We start from the raw sequence: 16283 nt of genomic DNA, 5'->3' as shown, positions 1-16283 counted from the left end.
TCGTGTACTTTGTGATATAAGTTTGTACATTTTATTTCTAAATTACATAATCATCAAAAAACTGCCTGTAAAGAAATTTGTTACAGTAAAGAATATATCTATATGACCTTTATTCGTGCTATCTATTACTATTACATATTACATGTAATTACTGCGACTTAAACATGTGTTATTGCACATTATGTGTCGTTATCAGATGATATATATATATATATATATATATATATATATATATATATATATATATATATATATATATATATATATATATATATATTTATATGCTTGTCATTAAAAGTTTAAACGAATACAATCAAACATTCTGTTTAATGAACATTGTATATCAAGAATGAGAACAAGTGAATGTTTGGAGAAAAAAAAACATTTGATGTTTTTGATGATCATTCTGTTGGAAGAGTATATCATTGTTTATAATATTTCGAATTATTTGTATACAATTATGTGATCTTGTTTTAACTATTTTTAATACCTAATCAAAGGGATTTTGATGTTTTATTAGAAATTAAATATTTGCGTCTATTTTAAACTGCCTGTCAATAGACTGCGATCTGTTAGGCCACCGGTCAATAGACTGATCTATTGGACCGGCAACGTATATCAGAACGCGTGTATGTTATAATGCTACATCCTTTCGCAGGGAATGTATATTCCTTTGCATAGACGCTGTTTTTAGTACTTGGTGAAACCAAATTCAATGTTATCAAAATGGAGTGTCAAATAATCAACAGTTCTAAAGCCTCATATCAGGTAAAAGACTATTTAAAATCTAATGGGTTGAAGACTCCTCCTTCTTTGTGTAAACTAATATTAAACTGAGATGTTGTAATGCATGCAACAGGTTTGGTGCATGTAAAAGATGGAAAAAAATCTCCAAAATGCCCCCCCCCCCCCCCACTTTCTCTCGCACCAAACAATTTTCTTAAATTTACATAGTAAAAATTGAATTATCATGGAGTCCCCCCCCCCCCCCCACTTTTTTTGGAGTATGTAAAGAATTGGAATAGAAAGAAGAGAAATCGAAGTTAAAAGTTATAGATCCACGCCCCCCCCCCTCTACGGATTAGGAATTTGAAGATTTTGGGAAACTGCCCTTTACCCATTTTTTGGGGGGCTTGTCAAGATTTTTGGATGAGTCCCCCCTCCCCCCACACACACACACACTTTCAAAATCGATGCTACGTGCCTGAATAGATCATACTGAGCTGTTCCCTGCACCTCGGGAAAATATTCTGGTCTATTGACTGTTCAGTCATTAGATAATTGTATAATGTCAGTAAGTGTTCTGTCAAACTATTGTATTTTAAGACTTTAGTCATCGATGTTGGTATACATCATGAAGATTAAACATGCTGACAAGTGGATGAGGTCAAAGGTCACAAGAAGTAAAAAGCACAGTCAGTTACTATTGATTTCAGTGTAAAATGCATGCGCGGATCCAGAATTTTTTTTCAGAGGAGGTCCGAGTCATATTTTCGGCAAATTTACTATATAAGTAAGAACATTGAGTTTTTCAGGGGGTACCGACTCTCCCTCTATATCCGCGCATGAAAAAATACAGGAATGTTAAAATTCACTGTTTAATGCAACTAAAAAAAACAAGGGTCAATGTTTCAAAATTTAAGAACTTTTTCTACAAAGGTTCAACATTTCTGATGTATACATGGTAGCTGCAACAGGGATTTGAATGACTTGCGTTATTTTTTCAATCAAAATAAGCCTATACCAACGGATGGGCGGATATAGAATAGTTGGCAATAAGGTTCTAAATAAGATTTTGGCGCAAACAGCAGTCTATAGTGTCAATATGTTTGGAGTACATGTACTAAGTTAAAAGATTACAAAAGTCGATGTTTTGCTAGATAACAGCATTCTGATAAAAATGTTCGATATGTTATGGTATCAGGCGCGTAGCATCGCTTTTCCGAGTTGAAGGGGACCAAGACTTGGAAAAACCCCCAGAAAACTCCGCTAATTTTAATCCGTAGGGTTCGGGGGGATGAGGGCTTTATTACAGGATGTAACTACGATTTTCTTGAACTGTTATAATCCTTTTCAATATAATTTCTATATTTTCTTACAGTGATAGAAAAGTAAAGACACAAATTTATATTTTGAATTATATAAGTAACTCTAAGTAATATGTCAGTAGGCAAAATAAATTTACCCCCTCCAATAGCTACGTGTCTGATTTTATTTTTCTAGTATCGTATCTGCGATCATCGTCCTTTTTCTTAGGCTTCTGTGCTACATTTGTCTTATGCTAATAAATTCAAGATATTGTTATAAAAGACATTTTGGCTAAAATGTTTGATCGGACATAAAAAGTAATATTTGATACAATATTCGCTATTAACCGTTCCAAGGGGGGGGGGGGGGGGGTGCGGAATTATTTTGCATTTTAAAATCGTGTCCATTGTTAATATATTTTCACAGTAAACACGAACAAATATATTATCTTATTCTTTAGTATATTATTTTTATTTCAACAAAACAAAAAACCAAAGTGCTCTGATTAATCAATTTGATAAAACGTTTATTAAAATGTATGTAATAGGAGTTATCTCTCTTTGATCAGTCATGCAAATTAAATTTACGTTTAAGTGATATAAACTCGCATATACTTAAATGTAATCTATAATAAAAGGGTGAAAAATTCAACAAGAGCTTCATATAAAATAAATGAAAAGTGTACAAAACTTTATATGATAAATGCAAACCATGTCCACCACTTTCCTCTTTTAATAATTTTAGACAGATGCCAGACATCTGCTGGGTAAATTGATTCCAAATACCCCACGTGTTAGACCCTGGGAATCCTTTCCAAACTGCCACCCCTCATCCAAGTACGGAAAAAAATCATTTAAAAATTAACTTAGTTTATTTCCGAAAGCTGCCCTTTTTGGATCTGAATTGGATATTCGACAAATCCAGCATTCAAAAAGTATTCAACAATTTTAACAGTTTGCAAGGATATTGAGATGACACGTGCGCCCTATAATATATGCCAGGATATGCTTTCCTTAATTGCATCCACAAAATATACGAGAGTCAATTAAAAAATAAATGTAGACAATGTTGATGTCTGTTTTATATTGTCCACGACAGGCATGCTCAGCACATTAGTTTATGTCAAAAACATTTATGATATTGTTATCCCAAGCAGAATATTTTGTCGCAACGATGCACGATCAAGTCTAAAACATGACGTCAAGACACACACAGTTTGCCATAATACACCTATGTACCTAATCTATATACAAGTATTACCATAGGTATATTGCATTGGCCGATCTAGAGGAGAGGGGAGGGGGGTTTCGGGGTTTGAACCCCCTTTCTCTGGGACATATGATTTTTTTTTTCAAAAATTTTGATGCTTACCTAAAGATGGTTTTTCCTACCTTAAATATTTAATTACTACCACTATCTTTAATAAGATCGTTTAATGCAATTGCAAATTAAACGCACTTTAAATTGATTTTCGATAAAATAAGGGGCGAGGTTTTTATAAACTTTTCACCAGTAACTGCAATTATAAAGAGGGGCGCACATGGTGGGTTTCTCCTCTTACTCATTCAGCCATTCCCGGCGTTTTCTGCACTGAAAAGAATTGTTTTTAGACTCCAAGACAAATGTTATGCCTCCCATACAAACAAAGAAAAACGCCATGGCCAGTTCCACCAAGGCACAAGAGCAAAGACCACCAGAAGTGTCAAGCAATTGAGTAGACGTAGAGGAAGGACCCTAGCTGCCGTCCGTCACATCTCAGTGTAGTCCACGACTGGTACCTTGTTCTTGGAATGAGCGTCCACATTTTTGGCGGAAGCTGATGAAACCCAAGGGGCACTGGCCAAGGATCCGGAGTTGCAAATTAATAAGGGTAGTTCAGCGCGTCGAGGAAATGGCTTTGGAATACATGAATCTACACCACCTGAGAATGCATTCACATAAGAATATTAAAAAAAAAAGATTTTTCTCTAAAAATTCTTATGTAAAAAAAAACGCTCTACCCCCTTGTAGCCCCCGGTGAACACAATTAAACTGGAATCTACACCACCCGAGAATGCTTCTACACAAGATTGTAAATTGTGTTTACATAAATATAGGCCTACTGTAAAGGGAATATAAGATATTAAATTCAAGTGTACGTGGCTTAAATGGTAAGTTGACGATCTGAAATCAACATTTTGGAAAATTAGAGGAAATTGACTTTCTATAATCTCTAATAGATTAGTACATTTATATCGGATCTTGGATTTTATTGCCACTGGAACTTTTACACCATCAACATTACCAAAGATTTAGAGCATACTGGATGGTTACCCGAGTTACATGCAATTACATGTATAAACAATAAGATTTAGCAATAAGATGTACATAGCATGAATGTAGACATTGTATACACACATTGTATTCATTTTATTTTTACAGTATTTTATACCGATAGCAATAAAAACTTCATATGGTTCAACTGTCTCCATTAGTATCATCATAATCTCTCTCTTTCTCTCTCTCTCTCTCTCTCTCTCTCTCTCTCTCTCTCTCTCTCTCTCTCTCTCTCTCCAAACTTGCGTATATATACTTTTATAACGACCTGAAACAAATTAGAAGCATAAACAAATGAATATAGAAGAATGTACATCAGTTATTTACATTATTATATATTTTTTTTTGCAAATACTGGGTAAGCACCTTATAAGGCAATCTGAAACATTCAGGTTGTTATATTTTTGGTTTAAACATTTCAATGAATTTATTTCCACTTTAATGTAGTCATAATTGATTATAAGTTTTTTTCTTGGTTTTGTTCAATTCAAACAAACTAAATTGCAACATCTACGTAACTATTTTAAATTAGATTTCCGACTATAGCCATATACTGTAACCTAACTGTAATCCTCCCAATCTTTTAAACTTTCAAAACTAGATTTGTACATCAATTTCCTGATTAATGCCTTAGAATCAATTTTAGCTACGTTTCAACACGAAACTCCACCCAACCCCCTTAAACATTTTTACGGACATGCGTTACAACAGAAAGTAATGGATTTTTCAGAGTAACCTAGTTTTGTAATTTGAAAATTCGAGTTTTAAAGATAAGGTTTAGATTCACTATGCACAAAACGTAGTCACGTCCGTAAGCTTGTAGATACATCTAATGTTATATCTTGTCATAGATAAAAAAAACTCACAAGATTCTGTGTCATGATTTATTACCATTTTGTCTAAAAACAATGAAGTCAAATCTCTTTTTAGAATCTCCCAAATTCGTATCCTCGTATGGAAATGAAGAGCGCTGTTCTTTTGACAATCTAAGAAATGAAAATTAAATAATCTTAAGCTTGATTTATATACATGACATAGCTAAAACATCGGTACAGAAAATTAATCATGATATTATTACGTTAAAGATGTATATTGCCAATCTTTGCAAATATCATTTTTCTCTGTTCTAACTAAATCTAGATCTATAGAGACCCCCTCCCCCCCCCCCCCCCCCCCCGAATTTATCAGATAGCTTCAACTAGCACTCAAAGTTCAAAACCGTGCGCAGGCTTTAGAAAACTTTTAAAAAATATTTTTTTTTACTTATATTTACTACTTCACAGATACAGTGCATAACAATTCACGAATTACTTAATCTTTGGTTTTGGCATGTGAAACCCCCGAGGTGAGGTAAGCAAACTTTAGTATGGGAACAACTTACAAGGGTTTTTAAGACAAAAGTCAATCGCTGTAAAAATAGAAAAACAACATGATTATGACAATAAATGATAGGAAACGGGATTATCTTATACAGAAATAAAACTGAACAACTAACTTGACCGCCAATCTGAGGCCGGGTCGGAACCATGGATACAAGTGCACGTGTAGTTTGCTCCACTCTCAACGCACGTCCCTCCATTATAGCATGGCGTAGCAAAGCAAGGTCGGTCAGCAATCAATGTTTGAATGAGAAATGTTTTTTTTCTTCATAGCCTTATACAGGCATGTAGCATCGATTTTGAAAGTGGGGATGGGGGGGGGGGGGGCAGATTCATCCAAAAACTCTTGACCAAAAAAAAAAAAAGGGAAAAGGCAGTTCCCAAAAAATTTTCAAAATCCTTATCCGTCGGGGGGGGGGGGGGGGGGGGTGGGTTGGCGTAGATTTATAACTTATAACTTCGATTTCTCTCATTTCTATTCCAATTGTTATACATACTCCCAAAAAGTGAGGGGGTGGGGTGGGAAACCCCATGATAATTCAATTTTTACTATGTAAATTATTTAAGAATGTTATTTGGTGCGAGAAAAGGTGGAGGGGGGGGCAGCCCCTCCCCTGATGCTATACGTGCTTGATATACTATATGATAATTTCTTTAATGATATCAAGAAAGTTCCTATCATGCACGTAGCACCGTGTTCGTGTGTATGTGTGTGTGTGTGTGGGGGGGGGGGGCTGATCCAAAATCTTTACAAAGAATAAAGTTTTAACCTAAAAGAATATTTTTCATTTAAGATGCCATTCCGTGGAAGGAATGTGCAGTATCAACCTTTAATTCAAATATCAATTCTCCATATCACTATGTTGTATCCTCCTAAAATATGATATGGTGGGGGTGGGGGTGTGGGCGAGGTCTCACGAAAAATATCCTTTGCGAAAAAAAGTTGATGGAGGAGAACAGCCCACCCTCAGCCCCCTGATGCTTAGATATCCTGCCAACAGTTTTTATACCAGGTAGATGTATGCTGAAATTATCATGAACCTACAGCATTTAAAGGGGCATGGTCACGATTTAGGTCAAATTTCATTTTTCTGTTTTATTTTTTGCAATGCTTTAGGAATGCATTTCTAATGATCAAATGAAATTTGGGTGCCAGTCGTTGAGTTTTATGCAAGACACAGGGCTTACAATTATTCTTTATGTAAACAAGGCTCGTGTCCTGGTTTTTTTTTTTGTTTACATAGGTTCAACATACCATTACAAAATCGTTCAAAGCTGGTTTGTCATTCTTATTATTCATTTTTAAGCATTAATAAACAGTTCCTAACAATTAACACATTCATTTTAGGTCTAAAACTGGAATTTTCACTCCAACATTCAAAATTTAAACAACCGCATTGTTTACATAGTGTAGAATTGTAAGCTCCGAACTCGCTTATAACTCATCAAATGACACTCAAATTCTATTGAAAATGCCTTACTGGAACATTGTAAACATTAAAATCGAAAAAACGATTTTTGGCCAGTTTCAGCTTCCGGTTCCATCCGGTGTTTCCCTGGCACTGTTTTTGTGTCGCCCTCCCAAACGAACACACGTAGTAATTCTGGCAGTTCTCGGGGTCGGGGAACTCCCCGAAAGTGGAAGGGAAGGAAAACGATTTGGAATCTATAGAATGAAAAATAACCGTGTACACGATTTCAGACTTGTGATATGATATGATGAGTAAATTAAAATTATTAAATATTTATTTTATTTTCGAAATATGTGTTTTTATCCTCAAAAATGGATAATCAGGTATATTATTTCAGACTTGTAAATTTATTTATAAGACTTGTACTATTACACGTAATTTAAAATGTTCAAATTTAAACTTCTTTTATAGATGATTTTAGAAAGTACTATATGATTTCAAAAACTTTACATTTTCCATGAGGAGAGGTCTGAAGATGCAGATATATATAAGGGGAGTGTTTCTGATAAATTCTCTCCCAGCCATGCCCCCCCACCTACACCACCCCCGGGAAAAAAACCATGATTCGCGCAGGAATGCTGCTAGCTATATATGAAAACATAATTATGTCGTTTAAAATTTCTGAAAAAAAAACCCTTTGGTCTCGTCTTGGAGTGTACAGTTGACAGTAGCCGCGTCGACACAGGAGGAGTTGGCCTGACTCCAGGCTGTGCTGTACACACACGTCATGTTCAGCAGGTACCCGTGGACACACACCAGGTACATAGTACAATCACTAGGGTGCGGGATGAAGCTCCCGTGGCTGCAAGCTTTGGTCAGCGTACGTTTAATCTTGATGTTTCATTAAATCGTTATATTGTTATTAACGTGTGGTTAAAAACAAAATTATAAAATTAATTGTAATATATTTATTGGTAGTAAATCAAGTTTTGAAATTTACAAGGAAATATCATTTTCTTTCCTCAGGAGAAGAGAGAACAGTTTATTCGTACATTGATCGAAAAGAAAGTGACTTAATACCATGTAACTGTGGTTCACAAGCTTGCCAGGGTTATCTGCCCTTTGATAAGACACTATTTGATGATTGATGATAAAGAATATACTAGTATAACATGATAAATTTACTAGTATAACATGACATATTAATTATCAATAAATTCAAAAGCAAAGAGTTGTTTTTTTTATTTAAATTATGCATACTATACCTAGCAGAATTATAAAGCTTGGTTTTCAAGTTTTTTGTTTTTAAAACTGGATATTTTCTAATCTGTCAACTGGCATAAATATAAACAGTATACATGTATTAAACAAGTTAAGCAATCAATTTTTCTACAAAAAAAATATAGCTACAAGCTATCAATTTTTTCACGTTTATTCATAAAAAAATCGATGCACATGTACATGTATTAAGTTAACATAAATATAGAATACATTGAAAACAAACCCCCACAGACTCGATGTAATGAGAGAAGGAATTTTGTCTGAAGTCTAACACTGTGTATGGGGTATTCAAATGCATTCAGTATTTAACTTTGAATTAAACTGAGGTTTTCTGGTTCATGAATGATGTCTAACAATACTGTTTATCCTTATAAAGTTAGGGTATCAGAGCAGAGCATCAATGTCCACAAAATTCTAGTTCAACAGCAACTGTATGGTCTAAAATTCCACCTAATTCAGATTTTCCTGTTGATTTAGAAAAAAAATGTCTCCCATTTAAAAAAAATGTCAGTACATGTTTACACATCTTTGCAAAACATCAATGAAATCAAAACTTTGAACTGCATCTCTTTGGTTTTCTTCCAGTAGTAAATGCTGTCTGCTACAAGCTTTGGTGTAAATAAGATTTTCAACATTCTGTCGTGCTATGGGCAGGGATCTAATTCATCCTTGCTATGGGCGGGGATCATACTTCCTGAAACAGTCTGCAGACGTCTGGTTTCCTAGCCAACATGCCCGGTGTGAGACCAGAGTTATCTGCCCTGATGACAGCTCCATTCTCCAACAGATATCTACAAGTCTCTGAATGCTGACCACCGGCGGCAATGTGTAATGCTGCAAGGAAGAAGTGTACAAACTGATCAAAATGCTCTCAACAGTTGTGTATTGAGTAGTGCTTCACATGACATTAAAACATTACAAATTACAGGTATTTCATATAAACACATGAAGTAAAATATGATGTTACTAAAAAAGTATATTGTTATTGAAAGTTTACTGCTTAAAAAATTGAGATAATCAATGTATACATATAAAAGTATAGATATATGAATTGCATGTCTTAATATTGTTTTAGAAGCCTGTAAATATAAAATAATTCTGTAGAAAACCTTGCTTTGTTGACTGTGTACCTGTTCTACCTTTCGTGTCGGTGACATTGACATCAGCTCCTGCAGACACCAAGTAGGAAATTACACCGAGTTGTCCTTCCTTGAAACAAAATAAAAGTAGTTTGAATTGTATTAATGTTCCCTAACCCTTACTCCACCTCTCCTTACTTTATTTTGACTTTCAATTTAATTTTTTTTCTTTGCAAGCAATACCAGTGGCTTTAGAGAGTTCAGTATTGTAATATATATTAAATAGTGCCTGTTTGGGAGGGTAACAGTTGAAATTGACACCCCGAGAAAACCATTGTCAACCGACGTGCCTGCTCTTTTGGAATTAATGCCCCGACCGAAATTGTCACCTCATAGTATTTAACAATTATTTAGTATTTAACATGAAAGTATAACAACACTAATTAGTACCTTGGCTGCAACAAATAGTGGCATGAACCCTTTTGATGACCTTGAGTTGACATCGACCTTTAAGCTTTCCACCAGAAATTTCACGGACTTCAGACATCCCCCCTGGGCGGCCAGGTGGAGGGGTCCCAGGCCGGCATTGTCCTCACGACAAAGGTCACACTGTCAAACCAAAAACACACAACAAAATGACAACACAGGTCACCGTGTCAAACCAAACATAATGATCACATACATGTAGCTGTATAAGATTAAAGGCAAAAAAAGTACTTCAATTTCTTTTACTTGATATAATTTGATGAATATCTTTCCTGGTAAAGAGTTATCATTAAGTATTAATGGTCACTAGTTGAATAGATGTGTTGTTATACATACATCAAACTTGAAGATATTAAGATCGTCAGTAGCTCACAAGTGTTTTTAAGTTATTCTTTTTAATCTCGTTAAAATCATGAAACAGTCATGATCACATCAACTTAAAAATGTGAATAGATGGAATTTGCACTGTCTGTATAAATTTTGTGAGATGATATCATTTAACCAAAAAGGTCTAAGACGATTGTTAATCTGCTTTTGTGCATGCATAAATTTTCAAAATGTAACTGTAAAGCTATATTTAGTTCAAGCTTAACATGTTTCCATACCTTTTGTGTTGAGATGAGAGTTTGAGCGACCTCTACATGGTCTGATTTAATGGCGTCCATCAGCGGTGTACTTCCTGAGCTGTCAGTGGTTTCCTCAGTAAATGGCCCGACACTTAGCAGGAAAGTCACCACGGAGTGGCAACCATGTAGAGCTGGAATATACAACCCAGTAAGTGTACCCCACTACAGAGCTAAAGTTACACATAGAGTAAAGAAAGAGGAAATACACAACATAGAGGCCAACCATGTTGAGCTGGAATATACAACACATGTAGTAGCTTTAGCCCATTACAGAGCTAGTAACACATAGAGTAGAGAAAGACACTATAAGGTGGCAACCATGTCATTTTAAAACAAATCATAAATGCATTCATGTTTTATAGCTTTTTACGTCATCATTCTCAGAGTACACATTTCGCTAATTGTTTCAAGTACATGTACTGGTATATATAATTTGAAAAATGAACTTGTGTTAGGGATCGCAATAATTCACAAAAATCCTTGTTGAAGAGTATGACTTAGCATTTTATTTTTATTGACCTGCTGTATGTAGCGGGGTCCTCCCGTTCTTGCTGGCAGTGTTCATCACAGTGTTGTTATGTTCATAGAGAAGGCGGACAATACCCAGGTGTCCTTCCCTGAAAACAAATATATTTTTAATGAAAAAATTATTGTAAAATAAAGAGAGACTGCTATAGTGGTCTACTGGTCTGAGAGCTACAGTACCGATCAGACCCAACCTAACAGAAAGTACACCCCAACTAAACCCTGGGTTTACTTTGTGGGTTTACTCCGAGTTTAATTGAGTGGACCCAGAGTAAACCCCGATCAGAAGTATACCCCTGAAAGCAGACGCTTCATGTGTATTCGGAATATGCAAGGGGCAGGAATTACAGGTAGTAATATGGTAAAATAAAAGACCGGTCTGCATCAGTCACACTTTAGTGCTTAAAGTTGACCCTAAAAGCAATTCCCGAGTAAACCTAAAGTAAACCTTAAGTAAACCATGTAAACCCAAAGTAAACCCCTAGTGGACCCAATTGCGAATTTCCATGAAGCTTAATTCAGGTTAGTCAATTGTGCTGGAGATAGTTAGATTGATCCCTGGCTTTGACAGACCTATTTTGTAGATCTATGGATAGCAACTATTCCTTCTTATTTAAGGAACTCAGAGTGTTAAAACAATTTAAAGATGCGAGGCTCTCCCCTGAATTTTTTAAATGGAGGGCAAATGGCCCTGAGAGCCAAGTATACATGGGTTTAATTCTAAAGACCTGCATCCGCAGTTAGTAATATATCAAAACTAACATGACTAATGGAAGAACAAATTACAGTCAATCCAATCTGAAAGTAAATTGATCTGTTATATATGGGAACTTAAGAAGGTCAACATTTCACAGAGGAACTACATGTAGTATGAGCTACAAACCTGCATGCAATGTGGAACGGGGTCCATCCATCTTTGTTCTTCAGCGATACATTCGCACCAGACTTCAGAAGTTGTTGGATAACCTCAATACCGTCCTTTGTGCAGGCCAGCATTAGAGGTGTCCTGTTATAATATATTCTCAATCTGTATAACTACTTGTACTTTGGGTTGGGTATTATACATGTATATACATTGTTCATTTCATCAGATTTGTATGGCAATGCTTATCTACCATTCCCTATACTCTGTCCCGAGTTTTTGCTTCCACCACTTTTTGCTTGATATTTCAATAATGGTAAATACCTTTGTGCTCAAACTACTTTCATCCACTAATATAAAAAATGTCCAGATTATCTGTTTTGAAACGCCCCCTCTACCGCTTCAGGTTTCAATACACATCCCGAAATTGAAAGTCTACGGAGATTTTGCATTGCAACAGCCATTAATAAGCCTGGATGATAACGATAAAAAATTGCCCGATGTATTCCGAGTGTATTCCGAATGGAGAAAAGATGTAAACATTCCCCATTATAAATCTCCGTAAGGAATCTGTTTTCGTTCCTGTGAATTTTTCTGAGTGGAAAGGGATAATTGATCATTGACGATATCTTGGATATATTCCCTTTTAACGATTTCAACTGTATTTTTTTCACAGGTATGTGTAATTTTATTAAAAATCATCAAAAAGCGATGGAAGCAATAACTTGGGACAGACTATAGTACCCTACATATCAACTATTGAATAAATTTAAAGTTGGTTAAAGTTAAACTGTATCACAGGGAAAATGATATAGAGTTTATTTGCCAATCTTGGACTCATTCCATGGGAGTACACATTTACTGTCTACAGTTACTCTAAAATCATTGAATAGTCAATCACCTGACCTTGGTTCCCAGTCACCATGGAAATGAGTATCAGTCACAATTTTCCATGATTTTTCACTAAACAATCACCATAGTTACTGGACTCTGACTCACTCGTTACCATGGTCTTTGTGTTTACACTCACCAATCAGCCCTCTTAAGGCTGTCCACCTGCGCCCCGAACTGGAGTAATATCTGGACGCATTCCAGTTGACTGGCTTGAGCGGCCTCGTGTAAGGGTCGCTTGCCGTCAAGGTTGGATATTTCCACATAGGCACGGGATAGTGACAGGTGCTCCACGAGAGCCGCATGGCCACATCTTGCAGCAATGTGCAGGGCAGTGTCTCCTGATTTTTCGTACGACGTATTCAGCGGAATTTCTGAGTTTTTAAAGTAATCTAAGTCACCATGTTGAGCTGCTTTGAAAAGATCATCTGTCAAAATAGAGCATGCAGAGTGCGGTATGATTCTTGAGAAAGGAACTATGCAAGTATTGACCAAGTTCGCACCAATCTTTCAAATTTTATCGGAAATAAAAATAGGTCGGTTTGATGAAAAACCGAGCGCTGTAACAACCATTTTCCCGGTTTGTCATCTAACTGAATTTTAGAATTTGTACCTACATATTGTAGGTTGCACACCACTATTTATTTTTACTATATATTCTTACCAAAATTACGCAACTTTAGATACGGGTAGCGAGTTTAAAACAAACTTCAGGTAAATTCTTCTTTACAACTTTTTTTTTGTGCGAGAAAAGGTGGGGGGGGGCGGGCCCCCCTGCCCCCCCCCCCCCCTACTACGTGCCTGGTCTTTTGGAATTAAGTTGACAGAATGTAGGCTATGCTTGTCCACCTCTCGAAAAAAAATTAATTATAACCCTGTGCTTCGTTTGTCTGCTAAAACAAATGGTACATAGAGAAGATGAATAATATTGAATATTTATTGAACGATCACTATCTTATAATGGAGCCCTGCTCCAACATCAGAATCACCGATCCTGTAGCCATAACTTGGTAGAAGCCTCCTCATTTATCATCAGCATGTGCTTGTTTATCAACTGATTGTCCAACAGTTGACAAAGAAGATTTTGTTTTAAAAAATATGAATTGTAAATTTTTTACCCCAAAACATTATGGCCCCTGGGGATGGTAGTCATGAATTGCACAATTTATGCTCCACTATAAAATATATTGTATAAACTACAAAAAGAATATATTATAATACCCCGAGAGGTTTTAACCGCATTTAATGTCTGCCTATAGCATGTCAGGATGTTGTTTGATCAGCACATGAAAGATTAACGATCTAATATATATATATAAAGACTAACCGACGAAATAACTTATGAGTGAGCATTCACAATCTAATTAAAATTAGATTCTTCACGCTCCTGTCAAATACGGTTGCGTAAAGGATCTCATTTTAATTAGATTGCAGGCACGTAGCATCGTTTTTGAAAGTGTGTGTGTTGGGGGAGGGGGGGGGGGGCAGCAGACTCATCCAAAGAAAGCAAAAAAAGGGGGGGGGATAAAAAATACGTTGGGGGGGGTATATTTTTCACTTCAATCTTTATTTTCAATTTAATTTTTACAGGGTCACAGAAAAGTGGGGGGGCCAACTCCATGTAAATTTAATTTTTTGAATGTAAATTTAAGAAAAATCTTTGCTGCGTGAAAAAGTGCCCCCCCCCCCTGATGCTACGTGCCTGCTCTTGATCATACTTAGCTGTTTCCTGCATCCCCTCTACCCCACCCCCACCCCCGATGCTACGTGCCTGGATTGGGGCATTCATAACTAACGTTATATGTTGCAACATTTACTGGTACATGTATCAAATATATTATTGCAAGACTCAGATTGACAAAAAAAATGTCGCAAAATAAACTAAATTCTTGGTTTGTCTATTTGAAAAAATCCATAATTTGATAGTACATTACGGATTCTTAAAGATATAATTGCAGGTAATCGGATAAAACCTATCTATGCTTCAATTATTTACATGATTTATTACTTGTATTTAATCAGGGGCGAAACATCTCAAAACACGCGTGTAACGAGGGCGAAACCACCCAGTTCCTCTTATATAGAGACAGAGGACCAGTCAACAGACATACAGGAACAGACGACAGTAGACGTGACGAAGTCGGAGAAAAACTAGGTCTGGAATAAGAGATATAGAGACCTACACATCAGGGAGTTTAATTTTATATACCAACTCATAAGATTGGAATCACAAAAGTGTTCTTCCGATCACACACATATTATAACATCAATTCTGATATGTCAAACGTTATGTTGAAGTTCATAAGCCAGACTTCATTTCTGTCGGCTAATACATGTTTATCATGATACTCATTAACCTTTTCAATTTAACTAAGATGAATTAGATTATCTTTACTGTCCTTTAACAAAACTATATGTAGCACAAAGTATCATGCGCGGATCCGGGGGGGGGGGGGGGGGGGGATACGAGGGATATTTTTTGGCAGCGCTTAACGCTTGTTTCATACAGGAGGTATTCTAATGTGTAAATAGACCTCCTGTCTAAAACAGGCGCCTGTGGATATTTTCGGTAATTTCACTATGTATACACGAAAAGAGGGGATGTTTCGGACCCCACCCCCACCCCCCACCCCGATCAGCGCATGGTGTATTGAATCTCGTTTTTGGGTTACCCGGAAGTTTTATTTAAACCAATCACGTGATTTTTACAGGCTGCCAGGGAGAACCATCAACAAGGAAGTGCAAACAAATGGTAAACACTAAAGATATGTCGCCATTTTGAGTTAAAGGCCTTTATAAAGGTGTGTATAGTTTGTTAAATGCGTTAATCATTGTCAGCTGTTATTTTCTGATTGTTGAAAATTTAAATCTAACGCTTATAATCTTGAATTTGTTTCCATTGAGTATGTTCTATATCAATGAATATACCATTTTTGAATAAGTTTTCTCGTTATGTCACAAATGAGATAATTTTATTACTATGCCGTGAAAATTGCTGAATCACACCGGAAACAGTTATATTGCCCTCCCGGAAACAATTATATTTCACAGGAATAATAGAATCATTCATTATTACGAGTGTGGGATAGTGAAATTCCACCGAGGGGACAAGATTCACTGTCTAGGACGAGGCTTTGCCGAGTCCTAGACCGTGAATCTTGGCCCCGAGGTGGAATTTCACTATCCCACACGAGTATATAATGAATGATTATTTTTCTCGCATTATATTAGCTTAAAAAAATGATGTTTGACAACTTTCTGTTATGACGTTCAAAAGATTACTTTCGGTTTATCCCTCCGCGTGCTTCAAATAGTGCAAGTTAAATGAAAGCATACGACAGTTTTTGCAATTAAAATATGAAAAATTGTGATTAATTATGCAACACAATTACTTAATG

At 36.0% G+C, this 16283-nt stretch overlaps 1 protein-coding gene across 1 annotated transcript; it reads right to left on the bottom strand.

Moving 5' to 3' along the window:
- Positions 1-8157: 8157 nt before the first annotated feature.
- LOC128169206 (ankyrin repeat domain-containing protein 16-like) lies at positions 8158-14674 on the bottom strand. Its single transcript, XM_052835372.1, has 8 exons — positions 14588-14674; positions 13025-13392; positions 12016-12138; positions 11127-11224; positions 10587-10738; positions 9946-10104; positions 9547-9625; positions 8158-9250 (listed from the first exon to the last, which is right to left on the bottom strand). Exons 1-8 carry the CDS (start codon positions 14672-14674, stop codon positions 9102-9104), a joined length of 1215 nt encoding a protein of 404 aa, XP_052691332.1. The 3' UTR covers positions 8158-9101.
- Positions 14675-16283: the final 1609 nt, after the last annotated feature.

This window comes from Crassostrea angulata, unplaced genomic scaffold (assembly GCF_025612915.1).
Source record: "Crassostrea angulata isolate pt1a10 unplaced genomic scaffold, ASM2561291v2 HiC_scaffold_106, whole genome shotgun sequence".
Classification (NCBI taxonomy): Eukaryota; Metazoa; Mollusca; class Bivalvia; order Ostreida; family Ostreidae; genus Magallana; species Magallana angulata.
The sequence above is the reverse complement of the archived record's forward strand: the minus strand, read 5'-3'. Positions and strand labels throughout refer to the sequence as shown.